Raw genomic sequence first — 22,540 nt, 5'->3', positions numbered from 1 at the left:
TTTTATTAAGATGTATTCTTCCATGCTTTTTTAAGTTTGAAATTGTTCAATGTTAGATGGTTGCTAAATGTATAGAGGTACACGTTTTCACAATATATAAGAAAAAGGGCAAAAATACAGTGTAATCTTGATTTCGGGAATGTATTTAGTCGTACTGTCCACGAGTAGTCGTCCCGAAGTAACGCGAGGACACACAGCGGGGTGGTGAAGTAGTCGTGTAGTCAAATCCCAGTCTCGCGAGAACATAGCGTCAGAGTGACAACAGGAAGTGTCACCTGAGGCTTGCTGGTACAAGGCGGAAGACATCGACTGCACAATACGCCATCGTGAGACAATTTCGCCCTTTTCAAACTTATAAACGGGTGCTTGGTTTGCATGTATGGTCAGCGACAAATTGTACCACATATCGACGACTCTTTAGCGGGACTAAATTGGGCGAGCTCGTGTTGGACATTTGACCGCTGTCAAGCGAGGCGAACTGCTATCGTTCTCCAGCTAACGCGTTAGCACGTCAGATAAGGGCTAGCCGAGCGAGCTGACTCCAAATATCATCATCTGGTTATCATAGAGCAATCAACCGTTAAAGTGACGTTTCGCTTGGGGCGATTAGAGAGGCTTTCTCTTCAACGTCAGCCATACAAAGAAATGAAATGTGCTGTAAAGTTTAGGCAGTTGCTTGGCTTGTTGTTAGGGTTACCATAGGAACTTTTTGGTTTTGTTGACAACCAGCAACCTTGTTACCAAGAGGAATTAAAACTAGCAGCAGTTCTTAGCTTCTGTGCAAATTGATGCTACACAACCAGTTCGTGTGTAAAAGTGCTTTTCAAGTAACTTGAATGTGCCCTGTGTGGTCAAGACGACTTAATCAGTGTTTATTGTGAATGATATTTTTCTTGGTTTGGGAATAGATTCAAGCAACTTGTTTCTCTTGTGTATCCTGTTTTGCCAGTGAGGATGTCTTCCAACGAAGAAGGTTACGTGGTCAGGATCAGAGGCCTTCCTTGGGCCTGCACCCAGGGGGAAGTGGCCAGTTTCTTCTCAGGTGATACAGAGCGTACATACCTGTTCACAACCAGAAACTTGAATATACATCAAATTGCAATTCAATTCACATTGGATTTATTGAGCCCCGATTCATAACAGAAGTTATCTGAAGCTACTTTGCGTATGAAACGGATCTGGAGTTGCACTCCTCACACATCAAGTGTATGTTCACAAATTAGCATATTGCTTGTGTGTGTTAATGGGGGGGGGGCACTTCCGATTTGTAATATTGGCGGGGGTGGTGATCACAATTAGATTATTTTTCTAAATCATTTAGCCCTTTTTTGCAGCGACATAGCTTATGTGTTTTTGTCAAGCACAGAACACATCTGGGTCTGTCTTTTTTTCCAAAGATAATCACAATAAATGTCTTGTATGCAGACTGTGACATCATAGGCAAAGTCAACGGAGTATGTTTCACCTACTCGAAAGAAGGTCGCCCCAGCGGCGAAGCGTTTATTGAGCTGAAAACATCGGAGGATTTCAAGAATGCGCTTTCCAAAGATCGTAAATACATGGGACACCGATACATTGAAGGTAAGTAATCTAGTTGGACGTTACTTCAAGGGTGTTTGAATTCAGTTGTTTCACTTTTTTTTGTCTTTATTTAAATAAACCGTTGACTTTCTATTGAACTATGTGTTGATGATGCGTATATATATCAGTGTTCAAGTCAAACCGTAGCGAGATGGACTGGGTGCTGAAGCGTAGCGGCCCTGCTGACTACGACAGCTCCAGCGGCTGCATGCTGAGACTCCGAGGCCTCCCCTTCGGATGCAGCAAGGAGGAAATTGTTCAGTTCTTTTCAGGTACGTCAACATCAGGCACTCACATTAGCTTACTAATCTTCACACGTGATTTTTTTAAATGTTATTTTTGGCATCCAAGGAAGTTAAAACCCAACCATTCAAATTCTTGCGAAAAATCACTACAAATGTTTTACCCCATCATTTTGTAGTAAGCCAAATAGATTTTCAACCGTGATTGTATTTTCTGTACACTTGTCTGTAATATCTCTCAAGATGACAAAGAATGTTTCAGGTAGTAGACGTTCAAGCTTTTTATAGGCAGGATTGCATGTCTCCATATGTCTGTTTGTTCTTGTAGTATGTTGACCTTGTTATAATATGTTACTATGTTGACAAATGATTAGATGATATTATGTATGATCTCTTTAAGGAGGTAAAGCAATGGAATAGGCCGTTCTTGTTTGGGTTAGGGGAAATGAATGATGCATGACACTGACCTGGGGTCTGCTCGCGCTGCCCTTTCATAAGTCATGCATTGTAACGTTCAGTATGGGGTCTTTAGTACTTGCAATTGTTCTGTGCGGCATCTACGTTATATGCAGACTCATGTTAAAATGTAAAAGTGTAGCACCAGGAGATCAAGTGATTATGTCTATAGATATATTTTTTTGCGACCTATTTTAATGGCTCCCGTCATTCAAAGTGTTAAAACCGACGACTTGTTTTCTCACTTGTAACATCCACTCAGGCTGAACTTAGCTCCTCCCTGATGTACTAAAGTGTACTTCTAACGTCATCAACAACAACCGCTTCCCGAACAAAACCAAACAGAAGCGATGCCTCGATAGCTTAGGACAGGTTCCAGCCAAAACACACAAAAATGTCAAATTGGGAATAAGAAGTAGGTTAGGAAAAGGGTTCACTCTGAGTTTTGTTTCTTTCGCTGTAGTGCGGGTCTAGCACACATCTGCTCTTTTGTGGAGCTCCTGAAATCGGGCAGGTCTACCTAATGTCGTGGCTTGAGAGTATCGGTCGGTCCCACAATGTAATAAGTGACCTCCCGTTTGGCGTTTGCTGACTCCAGGCCAGTTCTTGTCATTCTGCCCTCCTCTGGGCCTATTCCATCACACACAATCATGTCAGATGCTTAGCTTGAATGTAGCCCTGTTAAAGCTGTCCAGCTTGTGGCCCTCATGACTTGTCCTCCAACTGAAAGCTCCAGTGGGTGTTTGTCTACCTACCTACCTGCCTACCTACCGACTTATGTATTTGTGTGCTTGGGTTGAAGGGTTGAGAATCGTGCCGAATGGGATTACTCTGCCAGTGGACTACCAGGGGAGGAGCACAGGGGAAGCCTTCGTGCAGTTTGCCTCAAAGGAGATAGCAGAAAAGGCTCGGGGGAAACACAAGGAAAGGATAGGGCACAGGTGGGACGGACGGCAAGGGGGACGGGCTGGACTGGGTTGGGCTTCTTCATACTCTAGTCCATACTCTACTTGGGGGGGATATCTTCTGTCACATTCTGTTGCCAATAAGGGGGGGGGGTCTGCTAGAATAATGACACTTTTAATTGGGGCTTTCATACAATGCAATGTGTAGAAGTAATGTGTGCTCGGCTCTTATTTACTGTAAAATGTCCTACATGTAGTAGTCCTAGTGTAATGGGGGCATTGGGCTTGTTAGAGGCAGTTTGCCGAGTCTGAGGTAGAGCAAGACATTTTGTCCAGGTTGTTGCCAGCTAGACAACTGTTAGGCATATCTGTCTTTTCTGTGTGTATCTTTCTGTGTATGTGTGTGCTGGCCCACCTCAGCCATTTCCACCCCCACCTCAATTGCCGTGCCCGGACTCTCTCCTCGCAGGTACATTGAGATCTTTAAGAGCAGTCGCGTCGAGATCCGAGACTACCTGGACGAACCCCGGCGGGTGATCGGGGGCCAGAGACCGGGGCCCTACGACAGACCCGTGATGGAGGGCCCCAGGGGAGGATACTTTGGCTCTGGTCCCAGTCGCAGCAGCTCTCTCATGGACTCCATGAGGGGCGGAGGGGGCTACGGGGGAGGTAAGTAGGTTTGAGATGCTCACTGAGCTGAAGTCACGCATGATTTGCTGAAGATATCGCTTGGAACGATGGGTTCGACTCGGAAGTGTTCCTTTAACACAACACGGTCTTGCATTATTAATGTTCAAAGACGTGCACATTTTGAACATCCACGCTGCACTTCAATATGGCAATAACTAAAAGCAGTATTACTATGACTTCATGATTTAATCAAAATGCATTTCACAGAAATACGAATGGAATCTAAGTATGTAGAAACAGTTCTTCATGTGACTGAGGCAAAAGACATTTATTTTTATTTTCTAATTGTTCTTACTGTTTGTGTCCAGGTTATGGACATAGTTTTGACAGCTACAACGGATTAAACAACTACGGCTTTGGGAACTGCATGTTTGATGAGCGTGTAAGAGAAGAGCGAGGAGCAAGAGGTAATGTCTTCTGACTTCTTTGAAGAAGTGTTGTTCCCAAACTCTCAATCATGGTTGACGTGACTGCGATTGCTTTTTGTGCGGAGTAGGTGGAAAAAAAAAAAGTCCTGAGTTTTTTTTTGGTTGTTTTTTTTTTTTTGTGTGTCAAACGAAGGAATAGAAAGTACAGCTTTGTTTTCAATTTGCAAGTAAAAAGTTGACGAAATAAATGAATAAAATACAGAAAATCCAAACCAAAAAACATCTGAAAAATGTGCCTCATACAATCACGAAAAATTGTTCCTGCCCAACAGTTAAAATATGATTTATATTTGATTGAGTTGTACATATTTGAAGTACAGAAGTACTTTTAGACTACTTTAGTCTGAAATAAACATCACATATTAGTGTTTTTAACTCGATCAAATTATTTCAGGGAGTGAACAGTACATATCGAGGAAGCTGCAGATGAATCCACATTTATTTCAGTAGCAAGGCAGGCATGTTGGGAAAAAAAAATTTGAAGTTGTAAAATTTTGCTGTATGCTTTGAAATTGGGGTGGGATGGTTGGACCATCTGGCGGATAAACTATAATAAAGTACTAAAATTTAAAAACCAGTAGCACAAACTTATGAAGGGCTCAATTACTTATAATGTGCGGCATTGGATTGTAAATGAGACACTTTTTGTTGCTAGGCAACAGTTACAGTCGTCAATCTGAAGGAGGCTCAAGTTACCACGGTGGCCATTTTGTCCACATGAGGGGTCTGCCTTTTCGCACCAGCGAGATGGACGTCGCAAAGGTACGAAGACGGCATCCAAAAGCTTCACTGGCATTGTGTCGTGTCTTGACACATTTTGATTCTTTTCCAGTTCTTCTCACCTTTGAACCCTCTGAGTGTCCACATCGACGTCGCTCTCAACGGCAAGCTGACAGGAGAGGCTGACGTGGAGTTCCGCTCCCACGAGGACGCCGTGGCCGCCATGGGCAAGGACAAGCACCACATGCGTACGGCCTGTCCTCCCAATTTTTTTGCCATAGAAATTAAATTGCCCATATTTGTGAGAAAAAAAATGTATTAATGATTTGACAAGTCATTTTTAAGAACAAAAAGAAGTCGTCCACTTCAGTGATCTACAATTGTCCGTGTTGTCCACAGAGCACCGCTACATTGAGCTCTTTCTCAACTCCACAGCCATCGGATCCGAAACAAGTGCGTGCTGGTCAAATCTTTCTGTTCACTTGTCGTTGAAAATAAAATAACAATTTTCTTTGTTTCTTAGGTCGTGGTGGTTACTATGGTAACTCAGGAGGCGGCTCACGGAGCAGCGGGCTGCGAGGCTCATACTGATGTCATTACCTGAGCTCCTCTCTCTCTCATGTTCCTCAAGGGCCACATTTTGTCACCAAGTTGATCTTTGGGTGTTCCACCTCTTTTTCCTTTCTTGCTTATTTAAAAAAATGCATACAGTACAGTGAATTACATTGAGTTATTCAATTTTGATGACGAGACTGAACGGGTCAAAGCTGAACATGTTGATGGGAAACTTGTCATGGAGGAAAGAACAGTTACTGACACCTGTTGGAAATATTTGGCAAAATTCATACAAGTACAGTACAGTTGTGCTAGTACAGTTAAAAAGCTTAATTTTGGCAACTTCTAAACTGTCAATTTTTTTGGGCCTAGTACCACATGGATTGGATGTGGTATTCCCAACTAAGTTTCTCTTTAAAAGTTAAACAAATGTGACCCTGTGTTGATTGAATCTTTTCTCAGTTCATGACAAAGATTTTAGTTCAATATCTTCAGAATGGAAGTTGATTAAAGCTCAAGTCTACCATTTACAGCTGTTGTACATTTTGCCCAATAAATTTTTTAAAATTAAATACCCTAGCATTTGTTTGGTGTATGTTGCATATGCAGAAAATACATGGCAAAAGAATCTTGCAGCATGAGGTTTACAGTTTCATTTAATCAAAACTGCTACAGTCAAGGCAGCATAATTTTGACAATCATTAACAATGTAGTGATAAAGTTCACTTTAACAATATAAACAATTAAAAAAAAAAAAAAAAAAAAAAAAAACATAACCTCTTTAGGACTGACACCCCTATACATAGCGCAAAACTAAAATGAGGCCCAGGTGCTAATCATAATTAGATTACAAAAAGTGTTATCTTTGAACACGCAATAAATTAGAAAACAAAATGACTTCCGGGTTGTCAGGATTGCCAAGTACAAAACTGAAGGTGCAGATGAGCATGTCGACTTTACATTTGATTACAGACTGTTCTGAGAGGTAAATGCTCTTCTTGTCAACATAAAATTCTATGTTCATCCATTTTCTGAATTGCTAATCCTCACGATAAAAGAAAAAAAAACCTGAAGCAGCATCGATGGCAATTGTGCCTGGAACCTCCAGCAACTTAAATCAAGCCTCTTCCCATTTAACTTTCAAATTGCTGTTTTCTACAATGAACCTTAAACTTTTAATACTGTACCTGGGTCATTTTGGCACTAACAGTATTTGCACAAGCTCAAGTGGCACCAACACAGAACATGAGCAACAGCCTTGGGGAGATGGCGACAGTAAACTTTCTGTACTTTATTTTTTTTCGTGAGCATCTTCAATTAGTGGTGGCACTTATCTGATCAGATTTTGGTACAAACAACATGCAGTCAGTAATTTTGTCTTAAGTGCTTTCTTTTAGTGTGAAGCCCCATCTTTTACAGCTGGGCAAGTCCCATCTTCTTTCAGTGCCTTAAGTGTCTTTCGAGAACGCATGCGATGGGGCACTGATCGAGTTTCTAATATTTTAACAAAAGAGCAGCGACATCCAGTTGAGGAGATGTAAACATCTGAATATGACCCTGTCGAGCAGACAAACCAAGTGGACTGCCATAGGCGAACACAATGTATCACATCATGAAGTTGGAATATGCACGTGGAATGAAAGCTCAATGTGTACCTACCCCATCTAGCGGGAAAAGTTGGCATTGCATGGTGCAAGTTATTTTAAACTTACTTTCACAATTGTAAAAAAAAAAAAAAAAAAAAAAACAATGGACTTAAAAAAAAAAAAAAAACTTTTTTTTCTTTGTACAGTTGCTCAATCATCCAGGTCATCGTAAAATGCAAATGTTTGATTTGATGCAATTTAATTTAGTTTTTTAACTAATTAAATTACAATAGAATAACAAAATGATATGAAGTACATCCAGCATCCTGTATTTCCTTATACAGGGAGCCTCCGAAAAAAGTTTTCAGCTTTACAGATACCACGTCTGTACTGCTCCAGTTGTGCTTTGTGGTCATATCATTTTCCGTATGTAACGAGGCACGCCGTCCAATTCAAGCAGAGGCCACTATTTGAGGAAACGCAGTGCGCCACTTCAGCATCTCAACTTCCAAACCAATCCAATACAATCCCAGTGAGATATGCGACAAATGTGCATGCAAAAGCTTTAAAGAGATGGACCTTGCAGAGGGCTGACGAGCGGTCATCATGCCAGAGGAGGTAGAGTGAAACGCTTTCAAGTGGGATTAGACGAGCATCTCTGAAGGAGGAGAGCGTGGCAGGTGTCGCACACTCGCACTGGTTTGGGAGATGCGGGCAGTGGAAGTTCGTTGTCCGAGCAACCGTTGCAGAAGATCTCTCCGCAGTTCCTACAGTGATGCTGAACACACAACAACGACAACAACGATGATGTAGGCACCCATAGTGTGTAAAGCTTCATCAGTGATCACTGTAGGCTCACCTTGCGTCTTGAGATGGAGAACTCTTTCTCACACAGCTTGCAGTGGCTCGCGTCCTTGTCTTTCAACCACACCTGCCCGCCCTGCAACGGACGGCCACACGAAAGCTTACAACTAACTCCACGTCAACGAAGCCTACACGTCGCCGTTTATTTTACCTGAAGAGCTTTGTTGGCTTCTTTGATGTCCTCAATCTTCATTTTGGATCTGTATGACAAAGTGTTGAGGAGATTGTATCAGAGACAGACAGACGGAATATTCCAGAGGATAATCGATTCTAAAAATATTCGTTGGTGACAGCCCTATTTGTTTGTGTTGAATAGTTTAACTCCTGAATAGTTGTTTGTGTGACATGGCTTCATGACTGGGTGCGTGCTAGATGTATGGAGTTGATGCTTTATGGTCATCTCTGTTTTAAGTGCTTTGTTACCATCTCTCGGCACCGTTAAGCAATTTTAATTCCCTTCCCGGTTCGGGGCACCAATTATTGGTGGATTTCTGATCTTCATGGCTGGGCTCGGTGCCCCTTGAACAGCGGGAATTAACCGCAAATGCATATTTGGAAAGAAACTTGTATTACATTACAAGTCAAGAGACTCTTGATTAAAACAATATCAAAATGATGCTTATGGAGAAATGTTTGGGTGCTGCTGTTTTGGCTGGTCGGCCCGTGCGTGTGTAGTTTGAGAAAATGTCATGTCATTATTTGAGCAGAGGTGGGCGGGCCACACGAACATTTACATCAACAGTGCTGTATGAGCTGCATTCATGTTCATGCTTTTGTTCCCCCTCCAATTGGAACATGGATACCAGGTTGAGTCGAGGTCAAGTTAAACAGCAGACGCACTCGCTTAGTTTGGAGCCAAGCTCCTCGAGAGCTTGTTCTTGGTCTTCACATATACTCTTCAGCTGGAAGTTCTCATCCTGCAGGCGATGGAACTCCTGTGGATAAAAAAAGACAACGCGTGGTTTACAGTGCATTCAATGTCGCTCGCTTCATTAGGTAAAACAGTGGGATGGATGCTATCCATCCTTCCATTCGTTTTCTATGGGGCTTGTCCTCATGAACGCGGCGGGCGAGCTGGAGCTGATCTCAGCTCACTTTGGGTGACAGGCAGAGTACATGCACTCATCGGGTGTGTTTCTCTCATTCTTTTGTTTACCATCTTGAGGCCGTTGATCTGCAGCGCCTGTGTCCTGAGCTGAGCCACCGTTTCTCTCTCTCGGTGTAGATCGTTTTGCAGCGTTTGCCTCCACTCCCGTTCGATCTTCAGGTCCGTCTCCAGCTGCAAACTGCGAAGCGGACACCACGCGCACATCGCATTAAGAATCGGCGCAAACGGCGACTGCCGAACGGAATGCACGCGCATCGAGCCATTTTCAGGAGGCATGAAGGACAAAAGTGTGTCTGCCGGGCTTACAGTTGTTTCTCTCTGTGGTCGATCTGCTTCTGCAGGCTGTCGGCCTTGTTGGCAAAGTCCATCTTGAAGCGCCTGGTGCCTTCCTCGGCCGTGGTGCGGTGGCTCTCGGCTTCCTGTAATCTGCGCCATTACAACCAGCGACAAACTCAGGACCATGGAGAGGAAAACAAAAAAACTGGCGTAGGAGCGGGAAGGAGGACGATGGCGAAGTAGAAAAGAACCGGGATGATGCGCAAGCCGTTCAACGGGGGATGAAAGGGGAAAAACTTAAAATGTAGCAACCGAAGGCAGAAAGTAAAGTGGCGGAGATGGCCTGCGATCAACAAATGAGCTTCCTACACAGACACGCCAAAGCACGTTCAAAACATCACGTTTTATTGATCAAGGTGGTCAAAGGCAGTGACAACATGGGCTTTTACAAATCCCTCGACAGTTAGGTTTCTAGAAACATGGATTTCGTAAGTCCCAGTCTGTCACTACAGTCAATAAATAGTACGCCTAGCCCTGACACGATGTAACATTCGGCGTTCAATGTTTTAATTTGCAGCGCTGTAAGCAGTGGCTATTTTGCATTTGAGGTTAACAGGGGAAGTGACCCACCTGATCCAGCAGATGGCGCTGTAGCGAAAAAAAAAAACAACTTCAACAATGTATTTTTAGCTCAACTTTTTGTCGTTGCGAGGGTGGGATAAAATTAATCAAATAAATCAAATGAAGAGTCCAGGATGCATTGCGATGTAGATTCTGAATCAATTCTCAAATGTACTGAATCAGTTAAACAATTAAGTCCGAGGAACTTGAAAGTGAAACGCTTCGCGGACAGTCGATTTGACACACGTCCCGAAGAATAAATTCAAACATTTTGGGAACACGACAAGCATCAGCATTACGTCTCCACCTGGGAGATTTATGTTTATCATTCGGGTCTATTAATTCACAGTAGAGTAATCCCTATCGTGCCTCACACTTCAGACTGTTTGTACAATATTTCTGTGTTTTCTATTGCTCTCTCTCTCACTCTCAAAAATATGCGTAAATGTGTTTGTATGGTTTTAAAAGCGCGTTTAAAAACCTACAATCAAAGTGCTGTTAAAAAAAAAAAAAACATGGCTAGAGTGTATTTGAGTCGTGTATTTGTATTCCACAGATGTTCACTTATTGCAGGGAGTCTGGAATGTAAGAAGGAAGGGGGATTCCGGTACCGCATGGATTCAGCTACATCGCTTCCATTTTGTTCTGGTAAAAGATAACGCAAGTAAAATGCACCTGTAGTTTCATTTCATCGTGAAAATGTGGATCTTAGAATTATATTAAAAGTATGAAATCATCAAACTGTAAGTAAAAGAGAGCGTGGAAGAAAATATGCATTGATTCAAGACATCGATAATCGGACATCCGACGGAATCAAATCTTGACTGCATTGCGACCATCAGCTTTTTGCATACAGCGCAACTTAGAAATTGCTTAACTGTAACATTCTCCATTTCTTTTTTTTTTTTTTTAAACACGTTTTTATTTTTTAAATATCAATGCAGTTGCACTTCCTCTATATTGAAGCGGTCTCTTGTTCAAGTGACTACCATATTAGCATTTTTGTTGATGGGTTAAATGTATATACGAGCAGGAATAATAACAACAACTCAGATTGTACAATTAAAAAAAAAAAAAAAATCTATGTTCATATATGTCGTCTACCGAAGTGGATGGTGCCCCAAGCATTATGAATGAGAAAATATCACTTGGGTGTTGTGTAAGTTATTGCTCCGAAATAGTGATATTCCGTATACACCAGAGCCTCAACTTTCATCTTAAAGTCACCAGCAAGCTTGCGTCTATTTATAGCGGTATGTGGAGTTTACCCCCTGCTCTGACAGCTTCTCTTTTAATATCTTTCAAGAGATGTTACAATGAGGAAAAGGTGACGTGACAATGAAAGAAAATAAGATATCACAACTGCAATCATCACAAACGATTCCCCCCCGCCGCCCGCCTCCCTCACTCAGCCAACGACGACAATATTTCCCCACACTGCACCGTCCACAAAAACACGTGGGGAAAAAAGGAAAAAAATATAAGTAAAGCTGGGTATCGTTGATCCAAGTCAGTCCCTGTGTAAGTATGCGTTTGTGCTCAGAAGGAGATGTCCTTCACTAGCTTGTACTGGTGCTCGGTGTCTGTGCTGGCACACTTGACAAACGACATGGCCAGAGTTCTGGTCTGACTTAGCAGATCTTTATCGCTGCGCAGGGGAAGAGGAACCAAATCGCAAAGCAATGTGGGTAAAATGGATCAATGGATGATTTCATGGCATAAAAAGAGATAAACAGGCGAGAGAGGAAGGAAACAAGGGGGGGAAAAAAGATCAGAAAGAAAAGGAAGGAAGAAAGGATGTCAATACATCGGTATTCTAATTGGCCGCCGACACGCTCGAGGCAAGAGTTATACATTGTGGTTGTTTTTCACTCTATGAGTGGCGTGAAGAGAAGCGGGAAAATGAAGACAATCACAGCACAGTTTGATGCCAGCACAATATACCGCTGCTGACTCGTTTGGCTGTCAATGAAAACTTCCTTTTGAGCTCAGCAAATAATAAGTAACGATGTCAGCGCAGAGTAAAACCATTCACAGAGGATGGAGCACACTGAAACGGATGGCTGGGTGACTCGGGGGGGTGGGGCGAGGAGTTACGGGAGGTTTCTCACTGATGCCGTGAGGAGGATTCCTCATGAATCAGCGTCGACACAGTGCAACAATACCCAAACTTGTCATGCGTGGCAGCTTAAATACGTCAGTGGATTTCTCCCAAGATATCACGAAGAAGTTAATCTTGACGGAAATATGCTCCAATATGTATTTTAGACTTTCATTGATAATTTGGGAAGAACAGGATAGAAGGAGCTTTTATTTATTTATGACTATTTTTTTTGGTTTAAATAAAATGTAAGGCATACATGTCAAATCATTGGGCACATCTGGTCCATTGAAATCCTGTATCAAAAGATACTGTCAATAATACTTGGTTATGACTGACACTGTCATCTTCATAACCAACCAAATATGTTCATTATTGTGGCTGCATTTTGGTGCAGTGGTGTAAAACCGCGCTGCATCAGAGTGAGAGCCCGCATTTATTGTTTGGTTGACCAAATCGAGCTACAGGGGAGCAGCAATCTTCATGCAAATGCATGGGACGCCAAATAAATTGAGAATCCATATCGTCTATTGCATACGACACCACAAAATTCTCCCACAAAAGTGAGCAACGACTGCAAGTGAGTTCCTGTGCGCACACAACAATGCAAATTCCATTCATGTCGCGTAAATTTATTGTTGTTTTTTTTCTGACTCACAAGAAATCAACCACGGGTTAGTGGAATCATCCTGAAAATTCTGAAAATAATGCTGTGTTTTTTTTTTCTTTCACACAAAGGCACCAGGGAACATGAAGAACTAACAGAACCCAACGCGGAAATGAACGAACAGAATTCTTTGAAACTCACTCGAGTGTTTTCGCACAGAAACAAAGTTCATACATTTAATCATTAACTGTAGCTAATGTTATCTGGTGAGCGAAGAGATGACAAAACTTGAGAGGCCACCCGGTTCAAACACTTTCATGACAAGACTTCATTGTGTATCATGTTGCCGTGACAACGCGTTCCGGTTGGTGGCTAATGACCGATTGTCTTGGGAGAAACCCTGACAGGCGTGACTCGAGTGAAGACCAAAATCATTTTCCTCTGTTTCTCCTCTGCAAGGTCACAGTCAGAAGGAGGGTTTGCATTATTACAGATTTCTTTTTATAAGTCAACACTAACGTGATAAAAGTTGAGTTGTCAACTAGTCGCTGATGGTGTCATTGATATTTTTGGTACAGAATAATAAAATGATCTGCTCCAGCGAGGGGCTCCCTACTCTTCCGCAAACATTGCGAAAAAAAAAAAAAAAACGTGATTCGCGAATATTTGACATCAAGCTCTAAGCATCATTTTGGAGTAATAAAGTCAACAAGTCTGTACAACCCCCCGAGTCAGGGCGGCCTGATAATATGACAAAAATATAAAAGAGAGCAACCAGGAGTTGGGTGAATTGAGGAGATACAAGAGGAAACATGATTTTCTTGTGCTGATTAATTTGTTTGCCCAAGACATTGTGGGTTGCTCACCTCTGCTCCAGCTGCTTCATGGTGGCAGTGATCTGATTGGTCTTCTCCTCAAGACGACTGATCATGTTGTTCTTCTTCTTCATTTCGTCATCAGATGACTAGAAGACGAGAATGCTTGGTTCAGAAGCTGTTGGCCAGTTTGGTCTAACAGAAGATTTCTATTTCATAGCAGTCACATGAGACAAGAAAAGTGTGTGTTTGTATGCACCTGCATCTTCTGATACATCTCGACATTGATGGCTTTGACTTCGTCCAGTTGATTTCTCAGACCGATCAACGTGTCCTGTTTGTAGACAATAACAGTTGCACAAATTCTTTGACATTTATTAGGTGTACGGATAAAGTACCAGTCAAAAGTTGGGAGACACCTTCAAATGCTCTCAAACACATTTAAGAGGTTCAGAAATTCAAGCGATTCGCTCTTGCGAACGCACAGCTGAGAACAGAAAGTCATTCCAAATCAGAATGCTACTTGGAAAAATCTAAACTGTAAATCATATTCTGTTTTTGATTCACATTTTGTTGTTTACCAAATAATTCCATCAATATTGTATAAATATCATAATGGTGATGACTTAAGTATTAACTTGCAATTCAGATTTTTTTTTTTTTTTTAAATAATGAAGAAGTACTGAATTGTTTGTATTTCCAAACTTTTGACTGGTACTGTACACTTTTCGTGAGATGTTATCTGCACCTGTTTTTCATGAATATCTTTCTCGAGAAGTTTCATGGCCAGTTCCATTTCCTGTTTCATTGACACTTGGACCACCAGCTCATTCTCCACATCCTGTTCGTAAGTCACAACCACGTACACAAGGGCTGGCGTTGGCACAACTCACAAGACGGCGGACGTTTAAACGTGAGATGCAGCCTCTCACCTGTCTGAGCTGACACTCCTCCTTCAGCTGCCTTTGCGCCTCGTTGTACATCTCATCCAAACCTTGACGAGACTGTTTGTATGTGTCTCTCTCCACTGACACGTCACCTTGAGACACCTCCATAAAACAAGGAACAAAAAGCTCGTAAGTTTGTGCTGTGTTGTTTTGGTCAATAATAGAACGGAATTCCACCACTGGTGTAGCGTTTCGGGCTTGGGCCTAATGCATCTCAAAGTACTTCTCAGAACTAAAGAGTCATACAAAAAAAGGTGAAACTCCTATGCAGAGTGTCATGACACACAGAATAAAATATTTAGTTTTTTTTCTATTTTTATAATTATACTATCCAGCGTATGAAACACCAAAATTTGAATTTTACATTGCAATCTCAATTATTTTTAATATACAGTTGAAAATACGAGAAAAGTATTTTATCTTCATTAAATCTAAACATGAATTCGACTTTTTGAACTGGCCTCCTGAAACAAATGAACTTTTCGACAATACAGCACAGGTGGGAGTAGGTTCATATGCGCAAGTCACAAGTCAGTCTCAAGTCGGAACCTTCAATGCTCAAGCAAGGCCCAAGTCACTGCGGGGGGAAAAAACACAAATCAAGCAAATCAAGTCAAGTCACTACTTGGTCAAGCAAGTCGTCAATCAAGTCACAAAATCTTGCTCGGTCACTGTGCCCACTGATCATGCACTGATTTTTTTTTTGTACCTCACTGTGTATGAGTACCTCTAAATGTTGTTGTGCCTTCAGAAGAATGAGGCTGTTTTCGCTCCTTAGTTGCTGGTTCTCTTCCTGTAGTTTAATGATGTTGTTTTTGGCGATCGCTAACTGTACACATAACAAAAAAGTTGAAAGAGACGGATGATGAATTTGAGTGCAACCTTTCATTTTCACCAAAGATGCTAAATCTCACCTCCTCTATGAGTTTCGAGTTGGACTTTTCCAGAGAGTCCACTCTGCCCTGTAGCCCATGAACTGTAGAACTGGACACAGCAATATTGAACACAAATCATAATCTCCTTGAATATCTTGGAAATTCCCAACTCTGAGGTCAAAAGTGAAGTCTTACTTCAGTTGCCGATTAAGTTCCTCGACGTAGTTTTTCTGATCCAAGATAGATGCTATCTGGCTGTTCCTGTTGTCGTGGAAACAAACATTCCTATTAAAGGGGCAAGGCATGAAACGTTCGAATAAACAACAGGAGAACGTACCTCTCTTCGCTCCTGTAATCATCGATGTCATTCTTTAAGTACATGGAGAAGTCAATCACCCCGACCTAAAAAATAGATAATACATCATGATCTACTTTTTTCTTTAACTAAGGCACATAAAACAAACCGAGATGCAATGAGTGACCCGCCGTAGCAGCGGTAAATAGCAAGCCTATTTATAACTTGATACAAATTAGCGACAGAAGTCATGTCCAATTATAATTACCCCCGCAATGATCTCATTAACATGCTCAGTGCCGCTGGGTTCTGTAGACGAGGTGAGTGGAGTGCAGCGGATGTGGTTGCGCTTACCTGAGAGTCCAGGTCTTCACCTTTGACACACAGGTTGGCATCAATGACGTTCAAGCCAACCAGCAGGCCCACGATCACGGCGCCTTCCTCTTCCAGCATCAGTGCTGAATTCTCGTAGAAATCACTGCAGAGAAAGGACAACGACTTCTCACAAGTAGTCCAACTGCCTCCAACTTCTGTACGGCCACACGCGCTTCGGATGAACAATTTTAATACTCATGATTAGAAGTTTGTCTTTTTGTGTTTGTGTGGGTGTTAACAATTACCATAGTAAGTCTTTTCGAGTGATGAGGAGTCGCAGATAGTCGGCCAGCCGCTTCTGCATTAGGGCCAGTCGCAACCACGCCCTGGCCCGACCCAGAGGAGTCCTTAATGCAAAGAAAAGGTTACTTAAACATGTCATCAGATTACTTCGTCTTTCTTTCACTTCGTATGTAAAACTCTAGAATAGACATTGTTTATAAATACAGAAAAAAAAAGAAAAAAGTACCACATTTGTGGAAAATATTCATGTGGGGTTAATCCTTACTTGCTCACTGAGCTGATGTCTTGTGAGAAATGCATCTTGAACATTGTATCACAGTGGATTTTTGTGTGACATGAGATATTTTTGGTTGGGAATTTTTGGTCGAAGTCCCTAATCATGGGCCGTGTTTACTCCTTACTTGAGTCCTGGCAGATCTCGTACAGAGGCTGAGATCTCTCCTGCTTCCGGACACAGTTTTTCAACCAGCTCCAGAGGTCCCCAAAGAGACTTGTTAAATCCCAAAAAGGATTTTTTCACTGGAAAAAAATAGGAGAGCCAATAAGACACTTACATACACACAGGATCTATTGAAAGGGAGTTGCAACATGTGCAGTGCATGAAGCTGTAGTCGTCTCACCTCGCAGACCATGTTTGAGACAGTGCTCCATGACAACAAAGAACTGTTGCAGAGGCGGGTAGTCCGAGTCCAGCGTTCTTCCGAAGCTCAGGGCTGACTCGATCAGGCCTTTAATACTCAGCTTGGCCATGTTGAGCAGGTTGGCTCGTTCCATGGCCATGGGATCCCGCAAAGCTGAAAGAAAGAAAGAAACATTTAAACTTTTATGAATTTTTTCGAGATACTGTTCCCAGCAGAGCAAAAGCATAGTTCTCTTTGTGCTTGCGCGTGTTTTCTGCTGCTTCCTCTCAGATTGGAGAAATATGGTAGCCAGAGTGATTGAAGACTCTAAATTGCATATGCATGCGACTGTGACTGTATTAATGGCAGTGTGACGTGCGATTGGCTGATGATCAGTCTAGGGTGTTATGTACCCTCTGTCACCCTCTGTCTTCCCCAAAATCAGCGAATGAGGAGAAGCGCTATAGAAATCGTACGGATGGGGGATACATTACCTTGAACGTTCCATTCTCCTGGCACGGATGCTCTGTTCTCCGACACTTTAGGCAGCACATGAATGCTCCCTGAAATGGTTTCAGAGGCTTTCCTGGCTAACGCGAAGATGGGAGCCTGCCATCGTCCGTCTCCCCCTCCACCCCCGCCTCCCCTCACAGCGGGTATACATTTCTCGCCGATGTTGGATTTCTCCTCTTGCAACCTCAATATTCCGAACACCTGAGATTTATCCTTGCTGCTGTCGGCCTCAGAAAGCGCCAGGTCGTGCTCGACGGCCGATGCCATGTTTGGCTGCGTCTCCGGAGCTAAGCAGCCACTGGTCTGGCCACACGCTCGGCGGGTGAGCTTGGCGCCGAGTTACCCGGAGATCGTTCACAACCGTAGTTTACAAAATGCAGCAATTGCATCAGCTAAACAATGACCGATACTGACAGGTGAAGCACGAGTCCAAGAGAAACGACGGGAGGTGACGTGAGGCTCGCCGATCGTAGATAGGCGTCGTTCGATAGTCTATATGGTGAACGTCCGTAGAACCGGCGGAGGCAAAATACAGAGGAGCCACTCCTCGGAGACGCTGTCTTTTCCGTACATGATTTCGCCGTGGAGCTGTTTACAGCCAGGAAAAGTGAGCCGCGGTCTGCTTGTGACAGTGCCGCCCGCCTTGCAGCCTCTCTCCGGAGGGGCGGTGTCAACAACTCACTCACGAGACACACAAAAGGAAACACTACGTCATACATACCGTGCCGCTTTGCCGCCACCTGTAGGCTACGCGCGACAACTGCAAAAGCCCGTTCTCGCGAGAATGTGCGAGGATGAAAAAAATAATAGCGCTGTAATTATTACGCAAATCACATAATTTTAGGCATACTGTATCTCACAAACATTGCATATTCATGTTCGGTAAATAATGTGCTAATGTTTTTAAGAATGTTGCTAACATTAGGACCACTATTGTCGTATTTGCTAGTCTCTGTTTAGGACAAATACTTGCTAGAGGGGTCACAAAAGTTGCAGAAAATAATGAAAGGGTCGCCAAGTTGGCAACACTGCAGACACAAGTCATAGCTCTTGCTCACTATTTCACTTCTAGCATCCACACCAGCCACTGGTCTGGCCACACGCTCGGCGGGTGAGCTTGGCGCCGAGTTACCCGGAGATCGTTCACAACCGTAGTTTACAAAATGCAGCAATTGCATCAGCTAAACAATGACCGATACTGACAGGTGAAGCACGAGTCCAAGAGAAACGACGGGAGGTGACGTGAGGCTCGCCGATCGTAGATAGGCGTCGTTCGATAGTCTATATGGTGAACGTCCGTAGAACCGGCGGAGGCAAAATACAGAGGAGCCACTCCTCGGAGACGCTGTCTTTTCCGTACATGATTTCGCCGTGGAGCTGTTTACAGCCAGGAAAAGTGAGCCGCGGTCTGCTTGTGACAGTGCCGCCCGCCTTGCAGCCTCTCTCCGGAGGGGCGGTGTCAACAACTCACTCACGAGACACACAAAAGGAAACACTACGTCATACATACCGTGCCGCTTTGCCGCCACCTGTAGGCTACGCGCGACAACTGCAAAAGCCCGTTCTCGCGAGAATGTGCGAGGATGAAAAAAATAATAGCGCTGTAATTATTACGCAAATCACATAATTTTAGGCATACTGTATCTCACAAACATTGCATATTCATGTTCGGTAAATAATGTGCTAATGTTTTTAAGAATGTTGCTAACATTAGGACCACTATTGTCGTATTTGCTAGTCTCTGTTTAGGACAAATACTTGCTAGAGGGGTCACAAAAGTTGCAGAAAATAATGAAAGGGTCGCCAAGTTGGCAACACTGCAGACACAAGTCATAGCTCTTGCTCACTATTTCACTTCTAGCATCCACACGTGTGCATAAAATAAATAAATAAATAAATAAACTTCTAAAACCAAAGCACTGTGTACTTTGCATTTTACTTTGACTTAATGGTCACCGTGAGGGACATTCAGAAACTCAGAGTGGGTCGGATGTGGCACCCGGGCCGTACTTTGTTAGGTCTGATTTAGAGCAATGGTACTTAAGACTCCAAATTGTTCTTAGGTGTGAGTGTGAATTCTTGTATATGTGGCCTGTGTTTAGCTGGCTACCAATCTCGGTTGTACCGCGCTTCTTGCAGTGGCCGCTTACCTTGACCATAGGCTAAGCGCTCCATACTCTCACTGTGAGTGATGCCCCAGCGATGGAGGCTCTGGGGGGAATACATAGCCGGGCGGGAGCCTCCTTGACCTGATGCTTCGATGCCAACGTGACTGTGGGTCACACCGATACCAGGGTTTCGAAATGGCTCGCGTTGGTGTGCTTCAGAAGCGGATCTGCAGAATTTACGAGCAGAATATAAGCCCAACATACTACCTTGTCCCCATTGCAAATAAAGAGAAAGATATAGTACGTCACACAAGACCTTTTGCACACATAAACAATCAGTTTGGTACTCCTTATCAAATCAAAATTTACCTTTAAGCTCTGGCTTTGGAAATATAGGCATCCATGAGAAGAAATATGGAAGCCAGCACCCTATGGAGCGTCCGTTATAACACAAACTATGACCGAAGGCAATAATAAACGATGTATTGCCCTTTTCCTCTTCATGTACACTTGCAACAATGCGCTAAGAGCTCTCTCCCTTGGCCCTCTCTCGCCCTAATAGCTTCGGGCTGACCATGGATCATATGACTGGTTTACTTCCAGATCCTTTTTCACTGTTAAGTTCCTGCAGAGAAAAACGTTGCTCATGACTCAGTGTTGACGCCCTGTGGTCTGATGGCCACTGCTGCCTCATACTGTCTAAAATCTTCTGCTTGTTTGTTTACTTGTCTTGTCATGCGCTTGTAGGTCACGTAAGAGTCAAAAGTGTGAGCTGAGCAGTTTAATGTGCTTTTGCCGTCCTTAAGCATCATTGAAGCTGTTTAATGACACATTTGGAGTTTTCTCTAAATCTAAATGCACAACAAAATGATTTACACACATTGTATATTCATATTCACTACGTTTTTTTTTGTTTTTTTTTAACAAAAACATCGCAAGTACTAATGCTAAAGTCAATGTAAAATCGCATTGACATGCTAACGGCAAATTAGCATCAACTTCAGAAGTGCTATTTCTTCAAATAACAAATATTCATACACAAACGTTGTGGAATCTCACACACATAGTACACAAAGGCACAAATTCCTCCCATTCTGTGAAAAAAAAGAATCATATTAATCGACTTTAATTCCAGCTTTCTTTTTGTCTCATTTTATAAATGAGACCACGCTGCACTCAAGAGGCAAATGCACACACTGTAGGAACAGTCGGTATTGGGTTTTATGTAGTTTTTTTAAATTCCTATTATATAAGTATATTCTTATTTTACTTTCTTACTAATTCTTCTTACTAATCTTCTCATTGTCTTTCAAGTTATATTCAAAGTTGAGATGTATATAAAAAAATAAATATAAATCGAGAATAGAGACACTTATTCACTGGTTTGAATTGATGCAAAGACGCAAGGCATCAGAGGTGTGGATGTCGCAGAATGAAAACGCAAAAGGCTTGAATTTCACATTATATTTACAAGGTCATTTTGCATTAGACAAAAAGAATAGCTGGCTCAAAAACCAAGTGTTCAACATGCAGTGATGTATCAGCACGTGACTATGATGATAGTTTTGAATACCGGTAGTTGACTTTTTAGTAGTTGAATACATTTTTTGCAAGTTTCGAAGTCAATGAATAATTGACTGATAATGGTACAAAAATTCCATTATCATCCAGCCCTGTTAAACACCATAGTCTCTGCGGTAGTAGGCTAAATAGGAAGAGTACCGGTAATGATAACCATCGAACAAGGAACTAATACTTATTACGACATGGGATAGCTGGTCAGTTTGTACTGTTACTTCAAACGCTGTCTGTACACTTAATCAAGTTTTTATGGTGTTAACAATTGAGGCTTGGAATGAATTAATTCACCTTGCTTCTGAAATTAAAACAAACTGAAAGTGAGTCGGCAATCAAACTGTGTTTGACTTTGGAGGTCCCACTGTATTTGTTTTGGTCAATACAGAAGTTGACAAAATCATTCTCAGTCTCTTCCCAACCTCCGTCCTCCACCTAAAAGCCCATCCCCCCCCCCCCCCCCGCATCCCACATGTACAACAATGTGCTAGTACTACAGTATATGTACTATACAGCCTTCAACAACAGGGCTCAACCAGCCAATCAATGATGCTCACACTGCTCGGTGAAAGCTCTTTTCTCCAATCGGGATGAGATGCTGTTTCATGGCAATAAATGCCTGCCTCACTGCAGCACTGTTGGAATGTGACTTAATGTATGTTGTGGATAAACATTGTAAAGTACTGAAGGATAATACATGGATTTTTATGAACACAACCTCAACAGCTATGTTGACGAGACACACGCCAAAAAATACGTTATGTATCAAGCCATCATCCCATAAACAATATCATGTGACATTTATCTTACCTCACGAGCTCAGCAAACAAATATGCGTTCCACTCCCATGATGTTGAAAAAAATCTATCTATCTATCTATCTATCTATCTATCTATCTATCTATCTATCTATCTATCTATCTATCTATCTATCTATCTGATGCAGAGCAGTAATCCGGTACACGCTGTGGCAGAGACATCACAGACAGAAACCACAACCATCACACCACACAGCACCCAATGAGAGACGGGGGTGGGGACAGTCGGGGATGGATGCGACAGGATGTGACAGGAGGGAGGGGGAGAGAACGCAAGATCCATCCACTCAAGACGGCAAGGAGGTTTACTGTTCATGTGCTATAAATACATGAAGATGTGAATGAGTGCATAATGCATGTTGGTGAATGGGTACATGAGTAGTGTTGAGTCCGTTCCCTGATGATTGGACAGAAAGATCTTATAGGGATGAATGACTTGCAGACTGCCAAAATAAACAATACCAGATACCAACAGAGCTGTTTATATAATCTAGGCATCACTATATGAGAAATAAGAGCACAGTTTTACATGCATCCATCCATCCATCGTTTGAGATAAATGCATAATTTATTTAGCAAAGGCTCTCTGCATCTGTAAACACGCTTGATGGGTATTC

At 42.5% G+C, this 22,540-nt stretch overlaps 2 protein-coding genes and 1 long non-coding RNA gene across 7 annotated transcripts; 2 read left to right on the top strand and 1 right to left on the bottom strand.

Moving 5' to 3' along the window:
* Nucleotides 1–233: 233 nt before the first annotated feature.
* hnrnph3 (heterogeneous nuclear ribonucleoprotein H3 (2H9)) lies at nucleotides 234–5,730 on the top strand. Of its 2 annotated transcripts, none has more exons than XM_019895870.1 (11): nucleotides 234–326; nucleotides 950–1,042; nucleotides 1,426–1,581; nucleotides 1,710–1,853; nucleotides 3,082–3,220; nucleotides 3,654–3,853; nucleotides 4,183–4,281; nucleotides 4,958–5,064; nucleotides 5,135–5,270; nucleotides 5,422–5,475; nucleotides 5,546–5,730. In XM_019895870.1, the coding sequence occupies exons 2-11, from the start codon at nucleotides 955–957 to the stop codon at nucleotides 5,611–5,613; spliced, it is 1,191 nt and encodes a 396-aa protein (XP_019751429.1). In that variant the 5' UTR covers nucleotides 234–326; nucleotides 950–954; the 3' UTR covers nucleotides 5,614–5,730. The 2 variants fall into 2 exon arrangements, with proteins under 2 accessions (XP_019751429.1, XP_019751430.1); XM_019895871.1 differs by lacking the exon at nucleotides 234–326 and adding an exon at nucleotides 333–806.
* A 932-nt stretch (nucleotides 5,731–6,662) lies between these two features.
* LOC109531540 (uncharacterized) lies at nucleotides 6,663–17,157 on the top strand. Its single transcript, XR_002171196.1, has 3 exons — nucleotides 6,663–6,760; nucleotides 15,137–15,142; nucleotides 17,147–17,157. It is a non-coding gene; the product is annotated as an uncharacterized LOC109531540 (long non-coding RNA).
* On the bottom strand, nucleotides 6,849–21,996 carry rufy2 (RUN and FYVE domain containing 2). 4 transcript variants are annotated; one of them, XM_019895867.1, is made up of 20 exons: nucleotides 21,917–21,996; nucleotides 19,574–19,758; nucleotides 16,911–17,084; nucleotides 16,692–16,809; nucleotides 16,293–16,394; nucleotides 16,027–16,150; nucleotides 15,715–15,779; nucleotides 15,573–15,638; nucleotides 15,417–15,486; nucleotides 15,230–15,331; nucleotides 14,488–14,604; nucleotides 14,304–14,396; nucleotides 13,815–13,889; nucleotides 13,607–13,704; nucleotides 9,442–9,561; nucleotides 9,184–9,313; nucleotides 8,868–8,962; nucleotides 8,179–8,227; nucleotides 8,023–8,103; nucleotides 6,849–7,941 (listed from the first exon to the last, which is right to left on the bottom strand). In XM_019895867.1, the coding sequence occupies exons 2-20, from the start codon at nucleotides 19,647–19,649 to the stop codon at nucleotides 7,798–7,800; spliced, it is 1,899 nt and encodes a 632-aa protein (XP_019751426.1). In that variant the 5' UTR covers nucleotides 19,650–19,758; nucleotides 21,917–21,996; the 3' UTR covers nucleotides 6,849–7,797. The 4 variants fall into 4 exon arrangements, with proteins under 4 accessions (XP_019751426.1, XP_019751427.1, XP_019751425.1 ...); XM_019895868.1 differs by lacking the exon at nucleotides 21,917–21,996 and adding an exon at nucleotides 19,901–20,092; XM_019895866.1 differs by lacking the exons at nucleotides 19,574–19,758; nucleotides 21,917–21,996 and adding an exon at nucleotides 17,405–18,492.
* Between the last annotated feature and the right edge of the window lie 544 nt (nucleotides 21,997–22,540).

The sequence above is a fragment of the Hippocampus comes genome, unplaced genomic scaffold, assembly GCF_001891065.2.
Source record: "Hippocampus comes isolate QL1 unplaced genomic scaffold, H_comes_QL1_v1.1 scaffold80, whole genome shotgun sequence".
Classification (NCBI taxonomy): Eukaryota; Metazoa; Chordata; class Actinopteri; order Syngnathiformes; family Syngnathidae; genus Hippocampus; species Hippocampus comes.
Note: the sequence above shows the minus strand (reverse complement) of the source record. Positions and strands in the feature narration are given on the sequence as shown.

Excerpts from the sequence above, each read along its gene's own strand:
- hnrnph3 (XM_019895870.1), top strand. The coding sequence starts at position 955 with ATGTCTTCCAACGAAGAAGGTTACGTGGTCAGGATCAGAGGCCTTCCT. Across the intron at positions 5,065-5,134 it reads GCGAGATGGACGTCGCAAAG|TTCTTCTCACCTTTGAACCC; the intron begins GTACGAAGACGG and ends ATTCTTTTCCAG. Across the intron at positions 5,271-5,421 it reads CAAGGACAAGCACCACATGC|AGCACCGCTACATTGAGCTC; the intron begins GTACGGCCTGTC and ends TGTTGTCCACAG.
- rufy2 (XM_019895866.1), bottom strand. The coding sequence starts at position 17,690 with ATGGCATCGGCCGTCGAGCACGACCTGGCGCTTTCTGAGGCCGACAGC. Across the intron at positions 9,562-13,606 it reads ATGAAGCAGCTGGAGCAGAG|ATTACAGGAAGCCGAGAGCC; the intron begins GTGAGCAACCCA and ends GTAATGGCGCAG. Across the intron at positions 9,314-9,441 it reads GACCACAGAGAGAAACAACT|TTTGCAGCTGGAGACGGACC; the intron begins GTAAGCCCGGCA and ends TCCGCTTCGCAG.